The sequence below is a fragment of the Astyanax mexicanus genome, chromosome 22 (assembly GCF_023375975.1).
Source record: "Astyanax mexicanus isolate ESR-SI-001 chromosome 22, AstMex3_surface, whole genome shotgun sequence".
NCBI classification, from domain to species: domain Eukaryota; kingdom Metazoa; phylum Chordata; class Actinopteri; order Characiformes; family Acestrorhamphidae; genus Astyanax; species Astyanax mexicanus.
In genome coordinates, this window is record NC_064429.1 from 11763750 (window position 1) to 11779441 (window position 15692).

General features: G+C 36.7%; 1 protein-coding gene across 1 annotated transcript in view; it reads left to right on the forward strand.

The window, feature by feature from the left end:
• Window positions 1-15692, forward strand: part of LOC125786867 (uncharacterized) — a 34763-nt gene that overhangs the window by 4902 nt on the left and 14169 nt on the right. Inside the window, exons 3-5 of the mRNA XM_049470492.1 lie at window positions 707-997; window positions 1090-1383; window positions 1820-4730. Of these exons, the coding sequence (XP_049326449.1) occupies window positions 707-997; window positions 1090-1383; window positions 1820-2040 (806 nt within the window). The 3' untranslated portion in view covers window positions 2041-4730. The remainder of the gene's footprint in view (window positions 1-706; window positions 998-1089; window positions 1384-1819; window positions 4731-15692) is intronic.

Sequence of the window (15692 nt, forward strand, 5' to 3'; positions counted from 1 at the left end):
ACAGGAGCACATGGCTGGGAAACACATGACAGGTAAACAGAGGGGAGGAGCACAAGAGAGAGAAACACAAGACATATATGGGCAAAGCTGTGACAAATATAATAAAAAAATTAAAATAAAAAAGCAGAATGTAAAAAGCTTGTAACTCACTGTAAGTTCATTATAATTTATAATAAATAATATATATTTTAATAAACATTTCAACTTTATCCTTTTCTAAATGTAACATTAAATAACATTTATAAATAATGTTTAAAATGTGACTGGACAAGACTGGACTGTACTACAACACTACTTGTTATAAAAACTTTAATATTATTTTACAATAAATGAAAATAATAATAAATATAAATATATATATTTGGTTTAGTTTTAGTTATTAGTTTTAGTTATTTAGTTATGTAATAAATTAATTGGCTTACATTATCATTTCTATTTTGAGGTAATTTGGCCAGATTGATTGTGTTTGTCTTGTTCAATAAAGATATTTTCTTATGACAGTTCATTAAAATAATTGTATTTAAATAATGTTCAGAGCTTTACACTCTGTGGGATCTTATAAAAATACTCCTCAATCAGATCATACCTTTTCATTTTACAGAGAGAATTAGAACCTGTTTAATTTACAGTTTCACCAGAAACATCAAAACATCTGCTCTAATACAACTTTTAACAAATGTTATCTCTTATTCTTTATTTCTTTCAGGATCTGTATTAGCTCATCCTGTAGTGAAGGTGGAGTTTAATGGTACTGCTGTTCTGAACTGTACTGTGAGATGTACTGGAATTGTCAGCTGGAATAATTCCACTGATCTTCTGGCTGAGTGTGATCAGACTTCCTGCAGATCACTGAAGGAGGGATATCAGATGATCTATAATCAATTCCTGCAGGGAGATTTCTCTCTGATCATCACTGAAGCTGATTTCAGTAAGAGAGGAAATTACACCTGTAAATGTGATGGTAGAAATAAGTGTGATGTGGAGCTTCAGATTGAGGGTAAGTGTTTATCTGAGTTCTTCACTGATAGAATCACAGTGATTAGATGATTTAGATCAGATTTATTCATCTGATTGTGTTTTTCTCCTCAGCTCGGAGGACTTCAGTTCAGATACAGTCTGGTGGATCTCTGCATCTGGAGTTGGAGGTATCAGATCCAGTGCAGGTGAATTATAACAGCAGTACAGGAGCAGCTGATGGATCCAGTGTTCAGATCTGTAAAGTGATTGGAGGATCACTGCAGAGTGAACCTGAATATAAACACAGAACATCTCTATTATCTGTTCTGGAGCTGAGAGGAGTGGATGAGTCTGATAGTGGATTATACACCATCCGAAACACCAATAATCATTATAATCTCCACATCTACAACGTCACTGTTACAGGTATGAGTTTAGTGTTTTATTAATGTTAATAATAACAGTTATGTTAACAATAACACTAATAGCCAATGTCTACATTTGTCTTGCTTTTTTAAAGAAAAAAAATTATAAAACTAAATTTTAAGAATAATTTATTGAGCACTGAATGCAGCACAGTACGCAGAACGCAGCACAGCACAGCTCCATATCTAACACTAACACTGCTTCAGAGTATTAAATTATATTATGTTTATCTGTGATACCTTACTTTATACTTATAGATCAAGCTGCCTTAATAAACCAGTAGATAGAAAATTACAGACAGCTGCAAAAGCATGGGATCAGAGAATCGTATACGGATATGTGGATAGTGTAAATCACTGTAACAGAGTAAATATAAGGTCACTGAGGTGATGGGGATTAACATGGGTTTATATTTGTTTCTCTCTTCTTTTACCAGCACCAGGCAGCGGGGGAGCTTCTGATCTGTTGTGGATTTTGATTATACCTGCTGTTCTGATTTTGGTGTTATTTGTGTGGATTGTATGGCAGATGATAAAAATTGAGCAGCTCAAGGTTGAACTGGAAAGAGTGCTGTTAAACCAGTTAGTTAAGTGCACAGTCCAGAACAGTGACTGGAAAAAAAACAGTCCTGAAGACTGGAAACCATCAGCCCTCTGATAACCACTAGAAACACCCTCCCTCTCTCTCTCTCTCTCTCTCTCTCTCTCTCTCTATATATATATATATATATCTATTACTCTCTCTCTCTCTCTTGCTTTACCACTAAGTGTGTATGTGTATAACTATACTGTCCTTTTAAACAGGACTGTATCAGTGAATGAACTGTTCAGTGATCAGGTTAACAGTCTCCAGTGGTGGTTTCTTCATTAGGGAGATCGGGCGACGCCCCACCACAAAACAAAAAGGAGGGAAAATTTCAGCACATTAAACCAGTGTTAAACTAGCTGTGACTGTTCTGTTCAGCCAGTCCTGCCTCTGAATATCATACACCAATCAGCGTTAAGCTGTGTTTCCCAGAGTACTGCCTCCTTTGGGGTGATTTACGGTCTTCTGGGCGGAGCTTTCAGAGCTGTCTGGTTTCCCATAGACTGGATAAAAGTTTGGGTAGCCTACCACGCTTTACTGCTGCACACTGGAGCAGAGCAGAGCCGCTACACCGCTCACTTTTTCCACTTAAATCACGACCAGCAAGCGTTGTTGTATTTCTCTCCTCCGCTCTCCTGCAGTTTTCTGACATCCAGTATTTTCTGCTCTTTACCCAAACAGGCTTTAGAATGAGTGATACAGGGCATATTTTACCCTGCAGATGAATCACTTTTTACACCGTTATTCAGCTCAAAGTAGCTCCACACTTCACTGATAGAATCCGGAGAGCTCTGATATTTAAAACCAGACATTTAGAGCTTTAAAATTGAACAAGAAGTTTATTAAAAACCACTGTTTACATCCCATATTTCAGGTAACTCTCTGGCAGCTGCATCTTAAACTTAAGCCACAATAAGTCAACCGTTGAGCACTTATTGTAATTTAGACCATCTTAGACTAGACCACAGTTTTGCTCTACAAGGACCTAGTGTCCTCTTATGAGGCCGTTATACTGTCACCTAGTGGTGGCAAAAGAGTTTAATACGTTAGAGTTTCGATTTTGCTCAAAATTTTAAATGAACATTAAATACTGTAAATGTTTTTTTTTTTTTTTTACTTTATGTCTTCGTGTTGAAGCAGCTCTTCAAATGAGCTAAACTGCTCAAAGGGGCCCAACTGTTGTTTCTACTTTTGTTTTGCACTCCTTTGTTTGGCAAAAAAATGTTGCATATCGTTACTTATTGCGACTTCATTGTGTTTTATTGAAATATAAACCTAAAGTCCTCATATGTGGACATCATTTTTCTCAGAAACTACATCATGTAAAAAGATCATTCTTTGTTTTTACACTAATTAGGTGGCAATTAACCCAAATAGCAAAGAGAAATAAAAATGAATGTCATGCAAGAGTCTGGGTCTTTAAGGAGTAAAATGTTCTGAATTAAGTGTGTACTGATTGTTTTGTATATTGTTTTTTTTGTCTATTTTTTCTGTACAAGCTTGAAATGTTCATGAGCTTCATGCACTTGTTTGGAACTGAAGTTTCATGAGGCTGATTTGCTTTTATATGAATTATGTCTCTGTGAATTATTATGCACTAAGTGATTATTATTATTAGTTATTGGTGCTGGGCTGTGTCCCTCTCCACTCCTGGTGTGGAGTGTTGTGGGAATGTTTTAAATATTCTACATTACCTATAAACTCATACTGTACATGTATTTTTGTACCAAGTTTATTGTCAAAAAACATAAAAACAAACAAAAGTAAGGAAAACTGAAAGAGAAAATAACATTTTGTGCTTCTACACAAGCAGCTCAACAGCTGCCCTCACTTCATGTTTACAGTCACCACGCTGCAGTGTAATAATGACAGAAAAGAACTGAGAGAAGCTGTAGAATTCAGTATGAGAGTAGAATATGAGTGAGGAAGATAAAAACATGTTCTGTAGTGAAAATGAGATGCAATAAAATGCAGTGAAATTAGAGAAGCGTGAGAGAGTTAATAACTGCAAGACCCCGTTATAAAACCCCGTTATATAACCCCGTTATAAAACAGAAAACAGAAAAATAATAAAAGAAAGATTACATAGATACTGTTACAACAAAATAACTTATTTAGAGTTATTTACAGGATTAACAATTATAATTATTAATGATAATGTACAATAAAAGCAAATAAGGGTGTAAAGACTTTATAAATGTTTAAGTATAAGGAATGCATCAGTAATATCACTCTCTCTCTTTCTCTTTTTCAAACACACACACACACACACTGTGTGTGTTTGGTTTCTTATGTGAGGTAGAGTAGAGATAGTTCTGCACTAATATGGTAAATGGTTGGACCTGTATCCAGTGCTGGGCAGTTCATTTTACCTCACAAATAACTCAAAATATGCAAAAACTAAAACTTAGCATTAAAAAACTAACCAGCACTAAAACTAATTAAAAGTAACTAAACTGAAGGGGAGAAAGTCCAAAGAAAATAAAATCAAACCATAATGAAAAATTAAAAACGATTATAACCTTGATTTGTACTGTGTTTTTCTGTCTTTAAAGCAGCGTTATGTAAGGAATTGGGATTTCTCAATCCTGGGCTCCCCTACAGTCAGATTTACAGTGTAAGTCAAGCTTTGAGCCTCTATTTAAGGACACACTTTTGCACATACCTTTCTGGACAAGCTGAGAGATTCAGACGTGTCACTGAAAGTGAGGCTGTAGATATATATTAGAAATATAACATGTATTTACTCTGATTTGATTCAGGTTATGTAGTGTTACACAGTTCTGAGAGTGGCCTGCAATGCTTTACCAAAGTTATATAGTGCAGTTAGCAGCTTTCCAAACATGAAGTATCACAGATAGACAGTGTTGGGAAGGTTACTTTTAAAATGTAATCCCTTACAGATTACTGATTACCTCACTCAAAATGTAATTTGTAACGTAATCAGTTACATTACTTCAAGTGAGTAACGTAATCTGATTACTTTGGATTACTTACAATATTGTCGTTAACAAATAGATAAACAAATAAAAAAGCCTTTTCAATCACTCTATAAAAATACTTATGAAACCATTTCATCAAACAATTTTATGAAACACTTCTATAAATTGATAATAAAACAATTTAAAACCAAACAATGCAACAACTGTAAGCTATCTACTTGCAGGTTTGCCACCAGTGTTAATTTTGACAACAAATTTTGATTTAGTCTTAGTCATAGTTTTGTGACGAAAATAGCATTTAGTTTTAGTCACAATTCAGTAATTTAGTCGACTTAGTTTTAGTCAACTTAATGTCATAAGAATATAGTCTACTAAAATTACAGTAAATTTAGTCGACTAAAATGTAAAGGGTGTAAATGTAAATGCTTTTTCATCAGTTCCCTTGAATTATTAACTATACACTTATACGAAATGAAACGTTTAATAACCACTTGAGTAATATTGTTAATGTTTGAATGTGAAATATATTTATATATGATTTAATGTATATTATTATTATTATAGGTGTGTGACTATATATATTTTACATTTAAAGTTTTGCTCTAGAAATCAGGTCATAAAACATCTGAATAGTTAAATTATAGTTTGAACAGAGCTGTAGATGCAAAAACAGCTTTTAAATGATCTAGTTTTATCTCCAGCACTAACCCAGCACACCTACTGGAGCTACAGTCTATAAATGAGATCAAAAACACACCTTCACACACACACTGTCCTGTAGAGATGCTCTCAGGATGTACTGAGAGACTTCATGAGTTAAAGTGAGAAACTTATGAGAAAGTGCTGTAAGGAACTTTACACAGACTTTTGGGTTCATAGATTCACTTATTTTATTGTTTTATTTTCGTTATATTATTGAGTTCCTTTCTGACCTGCTGCTGCTTTAACACTAGCTATATCTTTCCCAGTGTGAGACTAAACAGATGATCTGATCTTAATGAGTGAGTTCTGTATCAGTTCTGTGTTTTAGTGCACTGCCGAGTTAAACACATCAGTTCATGAAATAACATCAGTATTAAAACGCGGATCTCTGCATGGAGATCTGTGTGACTCTGCTCTGCAGAAGCTGAAAGATTAGTGGTGTTTTTACCGGAGATTGAGTCGCTCCACGCGGTTTACACGTTATCTTGTTTTTCGCGACGTCAAAAGAGAAATATATCGCCTCTCTCTCTCTGTCTCTCTCTCTCCCTCTCCCCTCTCTCTCTCTCCCCTCTCTATCTCTCTCTCTCTCCCCTCTCTCTCTCTCTATGTCTCTCTCTGTCTCTCTCCCTGCTGAACACTGTCGAGTTAACTTCCAGTCGAGCTCCGTATCGACAGGTTAATTCCCGGGTTTGTAACTGAGCGCGCGGCGCTACTGCAGGAGAGGCGGGTACTGATCCACCTTCGCTAAAATAGCAGTGATTGGATCTCTTCCTAACTGGTCCCTACCTTTCACAGAACTAAATCAGTTCTGATTGGATTTCGTCCCTGCCAAACATTTTCGTCTCGTTTTTATTCGTTGACCAAAATGTCAGTTAATTTCGTCTCGTTGTGTGTGCGGAGCCGCTGTCTGTCCCTCCTCCCTGTGTGTGTGTGTGCAGCGAGACGGGAGGAGGGGCAGACAGTTCCCTTTCATATCAGAGCGATTTCACACCAAAATGTTATTTGCGCTTTGTCAGTGTTGGAAGAGCAAAAATAGGAAAGTACCGCAATGTAATCCTTTAATTTTAGCAGAGTAACTGTAATCTGATTACCACTTACTGAAGCAGTAACTGTAATGGATTACAGTTACTCATAATTTGTAATCTGATTACGTAACGCCGTTACATGTAATCCGTTACTTCCCAACACTGCAGATAGAGCTGCTGATTTTCCCTTTTACAGCATGTGGAGCATCAACATGATTCCAAAAGCTAAAATGCTACATAATGCTGCTTCAAAAGGATTAAAAATTTATCTGTGATCTTGATCCTTAAATTGATCTGATTCTGGCGGAATGTTTAGCTGAGTGCCGGTCAGTCAACGTGTGTATGAGTATCACATTGTGCATATTATTCAGAATATTATATTTGTACTGTATGAAAGTTTTTTATTGCTTTGTTTTTGTTTTAAATTCTCTACTCTGGAATTGTAAAAAACACAATTATGATCAAACCACTTATTTCAGTGCTGTTCACACCTGGTATTAAGATGCATCCTGGGTGATCTGATGAAAATTGGTTATAAATGTTTACACAGCAGGTAAAAGCTGACCAAATCCGATCGGTTCAGTGGCGGAATAGTGGAACAGTGAGATCTGAGCTCTGAAATATTAGGACTGATGTCTCTGTTCCAATACTATCAGACGGCTCGTGTTGTTCCGCTCAGTGTTTAGTGAACACTAAGTGTGAACACTTATTTGGTCAGAAAATCAGATTTTGGCCAATTTGCTGTGTGAACCCAGCCTATAGGTCTTCCAGTGTTCTGTGGGCGGAGTTTTTAGCTCTAATCAACTATTGAGCCATTAGTTTGTTTTGTGCAGCATCCACAACTATCACCTTTATCCATTAGCTTGTTATTGTAGCTTAGCTAACCCCTCCGCACGGTGGATGGTTATTACATATAAGAGATGCGGTTTATGTGGGACGTATGGTTTACTCTACAGTAATAATAATATAAATGTGATAATTCGCTTTGAATGTGAGGGTGTGGTTTGAGTGACGGGGTTGCGATGCTTCTCCAGATGCACTGTATCCCGTTCACACCTGTTCACACCTGTTCACACCTGTTTATACTTCACACTAATCATCACATCACCCAGGAATCATCATAATACCAGGACGCTGTTCAAACAGTGGTTTCCTATCACTATTATTATCTTTTTCTTCGATCACATTTTATAAATTCTTTACTGTTTATGTGTCAATTTTTACGTTTTTATTTTAAAGAATTTTCTTTACATTTTCTTTATATATATATATTAATCTACATAAATGTTGGTTTCAAATTTCTATTTCTTTTCTTCTAGTTCCTTATTATTTCTAATTTCTTATTAAATGTTTTCAATCCCTTTTATACTGTAAATGCTCTGCTGCAGCTCAATGTAATCCTGAATGAAAATAAAGCTTGATTAATTGATTTAAATTCGTAAAATGGAGGTCTGTCTGTCTTTATTTTAATGCATTATAAACTGATTAATCTGATTGGCTGAGCTGGCTGATAGGGCTGTGTTTTGACGAGAATCTAGTGATATGATGCATATCATTATTATGTGTATAAATGTCGCCAATTTTAAATAAAATGGAAATCTATAACAGTATGAGGTCAGTATAATGGCTATCAGTTTATTTTTTTGACTGTTTGGGGTTTATTTAATTGTATTTTGTAAATAAAAAAAAAAGAAAATAAAGGGCGTAGTTTTTTTACAAGATGAAAAAAATACAAAAATGCATAAATGAACATAATGGAATAATAAAGTAATAATACGTTTATAAAAATATATATTTTGCATTGTTCTCCAGTATGTGTGATCAGATGATCAGTGATATTGTACATAGTAGCCCATAGTAGCCCATAGCCCATAGTAAATAAATACATACCTGTCAAGTTTTAGATTTAACAATAAGGGATATTTTCCTACGTCCGCTTAAAGCCGTCCCACCAGCCCAACGAAGGTTCAGTATCCCTTACATTTTAAGACACGTTTACAAGAAATCTAAGATAACCACATGTGAACCATTTACAGACTACAATTAGATTATCAGAATCTGCCTACCTTTGTTGACACTGAAATGCTGTGGACATTCCTACATATGTCATTCTTTTAATACAGCCAAATTAAAAACCCTTTTCTAGATATAAAAAAGTTAAGATTTGTCTTTTTTGGCATAAATGCACTCTTTTATATGATATATTTTTTATTTATTTAGTGGATTTAAAATTGAACAAAGGGTGCACAAATTCTGCAAAATGACTGTTGGTTCTAATGGGGTCTACACAATTAATACTTTTTAATTAATACTTCTTTCTTTTGATCACTCCACCCCTGATCAGTTCAGTTAATTTCGGTCCTCTCCCCATTTCACAAGCTGTAAATTTTAACATTTTTAAAAGGTTTAATCTGTGTGTTTTTATTCGGAGACGAGTATTTTTAAGCAGCTATCAGAAAAATCTCATCACAGTTTCTATGATTAGCCTACCGTTACCTTTCTTTTAGAAAAATCTCCGTATATCCATATATGTTTTAACATCAGCTGCTCCGACTAGCTGCCTGAACTCACAGCGGGGGGGGGGGGGGGGGGGGCGGGGCGTCTTCCCCACACTGACTCTCATTTGCGCTCCGCAAAACCAGCAAGCTGATTGGCTGTTTCTCCTGAAAGGCGGGACTTTCTCCTTGAACCGGTATCACGATTGGTTAAGAGACACAGATCATCAGTGCCCTGTCACCTCAATAATAAAGTTTTTTTAAATTTTAGGATAATACGGGAAATTTACGGGAAAATACTAATACGGGAGGACGGCGGGAAAGAGGAGTAAAATACGGTAGTTTCCCGGCCAAAACGGGAGACTTGACAGGTATGTAAATAGTAAATAAGTGTGGTAATATTGCACACAGGGATGGTGATGGTAAACTGACTGTACTACACATGGATAATTTAGACATGGTCACACAGCAGAGCTACTAGAGCAGCAGCAGCAGTTATTACCAGATCTTAATTATTATTATTTAAAATGGTTTATTATTAAGAATAGACTGTAAAGACTGTATATTTGTGTAGCATTTTTGCTACCTAAACCCTGTTTACTGTAGAAAAGTGTGAAAATACAGGTCAGTTTTTAGATTGTTTAGTAAAATATATTATGATTCTTTCTGAAAGTAAAGGTATATATTTTTAATTGGTGTCGCTCGCGGGCTCCCCCTGGCGGTACTGCTGTGATATACAGGTAGATGGTAAGTGCGCGGTCTCTGCAGTAATGTCATATTTGTTTAAGCCCCGCCTCCTACAAGATACATTGTAATAAGAAGTTGGTGTTTGATAGTGTTTTATACGGTGGCCGAGAAAGCCCAACGCAGTGCAAATTGAAAAGCGCTGCAAAAGCACAAAACACATCCATCAAAATTACAACACAGGCGCAGCAAATAGAAAAACGCGCTGCAACTAGAAAAACGCGCTGCAAATAGAACCACAACACAACGGAAGTGAGTCACAACACAACGGAAGTTTCCCGGGGGACCTTAAAAGATACTGTACCAGCTAAGCTGCGTCTTCAGTAACGTCTCGGACTTCACTATGTGTAGAAAGGACAATAAGTGGCAAACAAGGCGTTTTGTGAAGCAGAACTTTTAATAATATGCACACAACAGTGGTAATCACAGGTAATAAACATAACTTACTTTTCAGAAGCTTGTTTGCCACTTATTGTCCTTTGTATACAGCTGGTACAGCATCTTTTAAGGTCCCCCGGGAAAATTCCGTTGTGTTGTGACTCACTTCTGTTGTGTTGTGGTTCTATTTGCAGCGCGTTTTTCTATTTGCAGCGCGTTTTTCCTTTTGCAGCGCGTTTTTCTATTTGCTGCGCCTGTGTTGTAATTTTGATGGATGTGTTTTGTGCTTTTGCAGCGCTTTTCAATTTGCACTGCGCTGGGCTTTCTCGGCCACCATAGTTTTAGATAGTGATCTTACTTTACTAGAACTCAAACAAGCCATAGCGAGATCTGGTGGAACATCCCCTGGTAAAGATAATATCTGTTATGATATGTTTAAACATCTCACAGACAAATCTCTTAGTATAATTTTGGACTTTTATAATGAACTTTGGACGGCAGGGCAGCTTCCGTCAGCTTGGAAACTGGCCATAGTGGTACCAGTAGGAAAGCCAGGAAAGGACGTGTCTGATACAGCTGGTTATAGGCATATTTCTTTAACTTCACATTTAAGTAAGCTTATGGAACGCATGATAACAGAAAGGTTGTCCTATTTCTCGAGCGTCAGAATAGCTTTTCTCCTTATCAGAGTGGTTTTCGTAGGGACAGAATGACGATGGACTCAATCCTAGGTTTAGAAGCAGATATCAGGAGGGCACAGCTTCATAAAGAAGTGGTCGTTGCTGTATTTTTTGATATTGAAAGGCTTATGATATGCTGTGGCAAGAAGGTCTGCTAATTAAGCTGTCTGTGCTCGGAATCGGAGGGAGGATGTACAACTGGGTAATGGATTTTTTAATGAATAGGTCCATACAGGTCAGGGTGGGTACTTCTTGTTCTAAAGTGTATTCTGTTGAATGGGACTCCGCAAGGCAGTGTCTTTAGCCCTCTTTTATTAAACATTATGATCAATGACATCTTTTCTGGGGAAAGATGCAGCAGGCAATTGTTGGGGTTGAACACTGGGCAAATTAATGTGGATTTAAGTTATCTGTGGCTAAAAAATCCCAGGCCATCTATTTTTCTAAGAGGTCAAAAACAAATGAACTTGGGCTTAAATTGTATGGTCAGACTCTTGAACAGGTGAAGGTAGTCAAGTTTCTTGGTCTGTGGATGGTCTCGAAATTGACCTGGAAGCATCACATTATGAAGATCATAGACAAATGTAAAAAAGGATTAAATGTCCTTAAATGCTTGGCGGGAAGTGACCGTTCCTCTCTCCTGTGCATTTATGATGCTCTAATTAGATCGTTTTTTTGACTATGACTGCATGGCCTATAGATCAGCTGCTGAGTCAAACCTAAAATTACTTGATGTAATTCAAGCACAAGCACTGAGATTGTGTTGTGATGCAGTTAGATCCTCCCCAGTGGCTTCTCTACAGGTTGAAACAGGAGAAATGCCTTTGCATTTTAGAAGACTTGCATTGTCTTTGTACCAGAATTTCATGTGGTTATTAGTAGGTGACTGTCTGATAACTTATCTGTATTTTCCTCCAAGCTTGTCACCATTCTTTGAGCATTGCAGTGGGCTGAGGATGTTTGCCCAATGAGGATGGTGATTTGTTCAGATTCTTTGTCTGCGTTACAAAGCATCCAGTCTGGCAAATCTAAATGTAGACAAGACCTAATTTTAGAAATATCTCAGGCATTATTTCGTTTACACATGCAGACTATTTTGGTTCAGTTTTTATGGGTTCCAGCACATGTAGGGGTGGACGGTAATGAGACTGCTGACAAAGCTGCTAAACACTGCCTGAAGAAAAATAGATGTGACCTCGATATCCCTCTTAGCAAAGCTGAGGCAAGAGTTGTTGTAAAGCAACATGTTAGAACTTTATGGCAGACTAACTGGGAACATGAACCGAAGTGGAGGCATTTGTTTGCAATACAACCGAGAGTTGGTTTGGGTGGGAGTGGAGGGTACACTGTCGGAGGCAGGAAATTGTACTAACAAGGCTCTGAGTAGGTCACAGTATGCTGAATGCCTCTTTGCTAATAATTCAGAAACACTCCACAGGGCTTTGTCGTCACTGTCTGCAGAGGGAAACCGTGGACCATGTTCTTTTTTGTTGCAATAAATATGCTGTACAAAGGAAAATTTTGTTATCTTCTCTTAAAGACAAGGGTCACAAAGAATTTTCTTTGACAGGATTGCTTTCTTATGGGGCAGGGATGGGTTCGGTTCACAAACTGGTTTTTCAATATTTGAAAGCTATTGGTATATTTCACTTCATTTAGTTTTTTTTTCTCTCTCGTTTACTTTCTTTTATTTTTAGGTACTTACTACTTAGTTATGAATTTCCTACATTTTGTTTATTATTAGCCATGTCACTTCCCGAAATCACACTTCACACTCCTGCTCAGTAGGAGGCGGTAATGCACCTTCAGTTGGTCTGCCATCCGCCATAAACCTGAAAGAAGAAGAAGAAGAAGAAGATTGCTTAAAAACAGGCCGACAGCACGCGCGATATGCGTGTCACTCCCCGATCTGTACCCCCTGCCCGATTTGTGCCGCGCATGCGCACGCATGCGCACTGCACACTGAGCAGGGGGCGCAGATCGGGCAGCCACGGCTGTCAACAGTTGTCGGCGCTGTGAGATCGCTGATCAAGCTTAACTTCCGTTTTCTGAATTCTAGATAGACAGATAGGTGTTTAAAATAATTAAAAATCGAAAATAATCTGTTAAAATGTGTGAGCCTGCGGTGTTTTTATTTATTTTTTGTTATATATACCAAGTCTGTAAATTACTTCACATTTAAAAATTCTTTTTATTCTTAAAATACACAGCAAATTATTATAAATAACAGGTACAACACATTCATCAAAATATCAGTTTATTTTACTCTCAGAAAAAGCATGAGAGCGAACCCATATCTCTCTCAACACACACACACGCACACGCACACACACACACACACACACACACGCACACACACACACACACACACTTTCCTTGCCCATTCCTTCGTTGGAGGATGGCGTGAATGCTGAATTTAACGAAAATGTACTCTGCACAGCTCTGTAAAACTTAAAATCCTTAATTTTGACACCACAGTGTACGAGCTGTTTGCGACAGTGTGGGCGGAAGTACACCTTGGCATTACCTACCCGATCTGTGCCCCTGCTCATCTCGCTCAGTTTGCAGTGCGCATGCGTGCGCATGCGCGGCACAAATCGGGCAGGGGGTACAGATCGGGGAGTGACAATGCGGGATGAAAGGTTTCTCCAGGGGAAGTGGAGCCCCGCAGCGCAGTGAGTACAGTACTCAGTACGGTCCGTGTACATTTTGACAGTTTGATTCTTGTACAGTACTGTAGATTATAGTGTAGAGGGCTGTTTAGGAGGTGTTTGAGTTAAAGCGCTGGATGATATGTAACCGCTGTCATCACCAGATCGGCTCCTCAGTACAAAACGGATAAGAATAAAGGGGGTGTGGTGGAGGGCAAACTAAAAAAATCTTAAAAAAACGGTAGAATGTCTGGCAGCAAAAGTTGCCAAACAGTTACCATAAAATTACAGAATATTACTGTGTGTAATTAGTAATTACAGCATTTTCTTGTATCTGTTCTCTGTAATTTTACACTCAAAGTATTGTAAATTACATTACAAGTCTGTTATCTTAAGGTTGACATCATTTAAATAACGGTATGATTCTGTTTCTTGATAGAATTATTCAAGCAACGTACAGCATTTGAAAATGTCTTTTGAAGTAAATGAAAGTAATTTTAAATATTCAATTAATTTACAGACGAATAGTGAATTCTAGTTTCTTTCTTTGTGAAAAAATCTTATTCTATTGTATTTATTCTCCAGCGATTTGTGACTGTACACACAATGACTGTATATTTCTTTCAATATACATTAAGGTAGTCAACAAGTAAATACAGTCATAAACTGCATGATCACTTTCAGAAGCTCTTTATTAACAAGCTCACTGCTCATTTACAGCACTAAATAGAGCTCAGAGAGTGAATCTACTTTTTTTACAGTATAGACTCCTAGGTTCATGTTTCCATCTAACGATACTTTCATAAAAAAAATCTAAATAAATAATAATAGTAATAAAAACTGTAATAATAAAAATAGCTGTAACAGGATAGATGCATACATGACAAACTTCTGGAGATAAATTAAATAAATTAGCCTGTCTGTGCAATGACTAAAAAGTCAAAAGGATTCTTGTGAGAAAGGATTTCTTTCTGGAAATCAAGAAAAAGAGAGAGAGAGAGAGAAAAGAATTAGAGCTATTTATCAGTAAAATGAAACTTTTCTTCAGTCCAGTAGAAACAGATGTGGAGGAGAAGGAGGGGTTGGAGCAGATCCAGAGCTGGATCCTCCTCCTGGACTATAAGTTCTGCAGTGCGGATCATCAGCAGGAGCTCCAGGTCCGGTTTACACTGTGCTGTTTCTCTACAGACTGTTTTATTCTGCTGATCCATCAGCGGTAAGAACTGTTCTGATTCTCATATATCAGATATTGTAGTTCTGCCTGGATTTTTTGGGCTGATCTCAGATTTAGGAAAAGTTCTGAAAGAGTCCTGTTACTGTGAGTACTGGATGGCTGAATTTATTAAAATTATTATTATTATTATTATTATTATTATTATTATATTATGATATATTTTATTATTATAAATTCTAGTAATGTGTGTGTTTAGTTTTAGATTTGAGAAAGTGAAACACGAGGAGAAAGTTCTTTTGTTTTCTTCAGATGAAAGGAGGCTTTATTGGATTTATCTCCACCCACTCTAACGCTGGATTTTTAAGAAGTCACGTTTGATCACATTTGATCACAGTTTGAGTTAACCCTTAAGCTTTAGTAACTTTTATTAATGTTGGCCCTTTAAGGCCTGAATTATCTCCAGTGATGAAACAAAATTAATGCTATTTTCTGTCTGTAATGCACAAAAAGAAAGACTCTAGTATTCTAATGCAATTTTTAAACAAAAACTTTAAATCCAATTAATTAAAATAAGTAACTATTTTTTAATGTTTATTGGATTGGAAGCCTGTGCTTAGCAATTTTATTTTAGATTTGATATTGACCTTTTTGTTCACAAACCATTCCTAAACGCTTAAATAAACATAAAAAGTGTTCTAAATTATATATAATTAGTGAAAATTAGCTTTTTTATTTTTTGCCTCTTTGTCTGTAAGTGCTGTTGTTTTCCAGTGCAGTGGGCGGGGCTGAGCTATTGCTTAATTGGCTTATAAACTTTGTCATTGGCTTGTTTAATAAAAAAAAGGTCTTAATTAGTGTTATGTTGTAAGAAAATCATGATCATTGTAATGAACACAGGATCTGAAATGGTTAGTACGAGTTACAGTAACACAG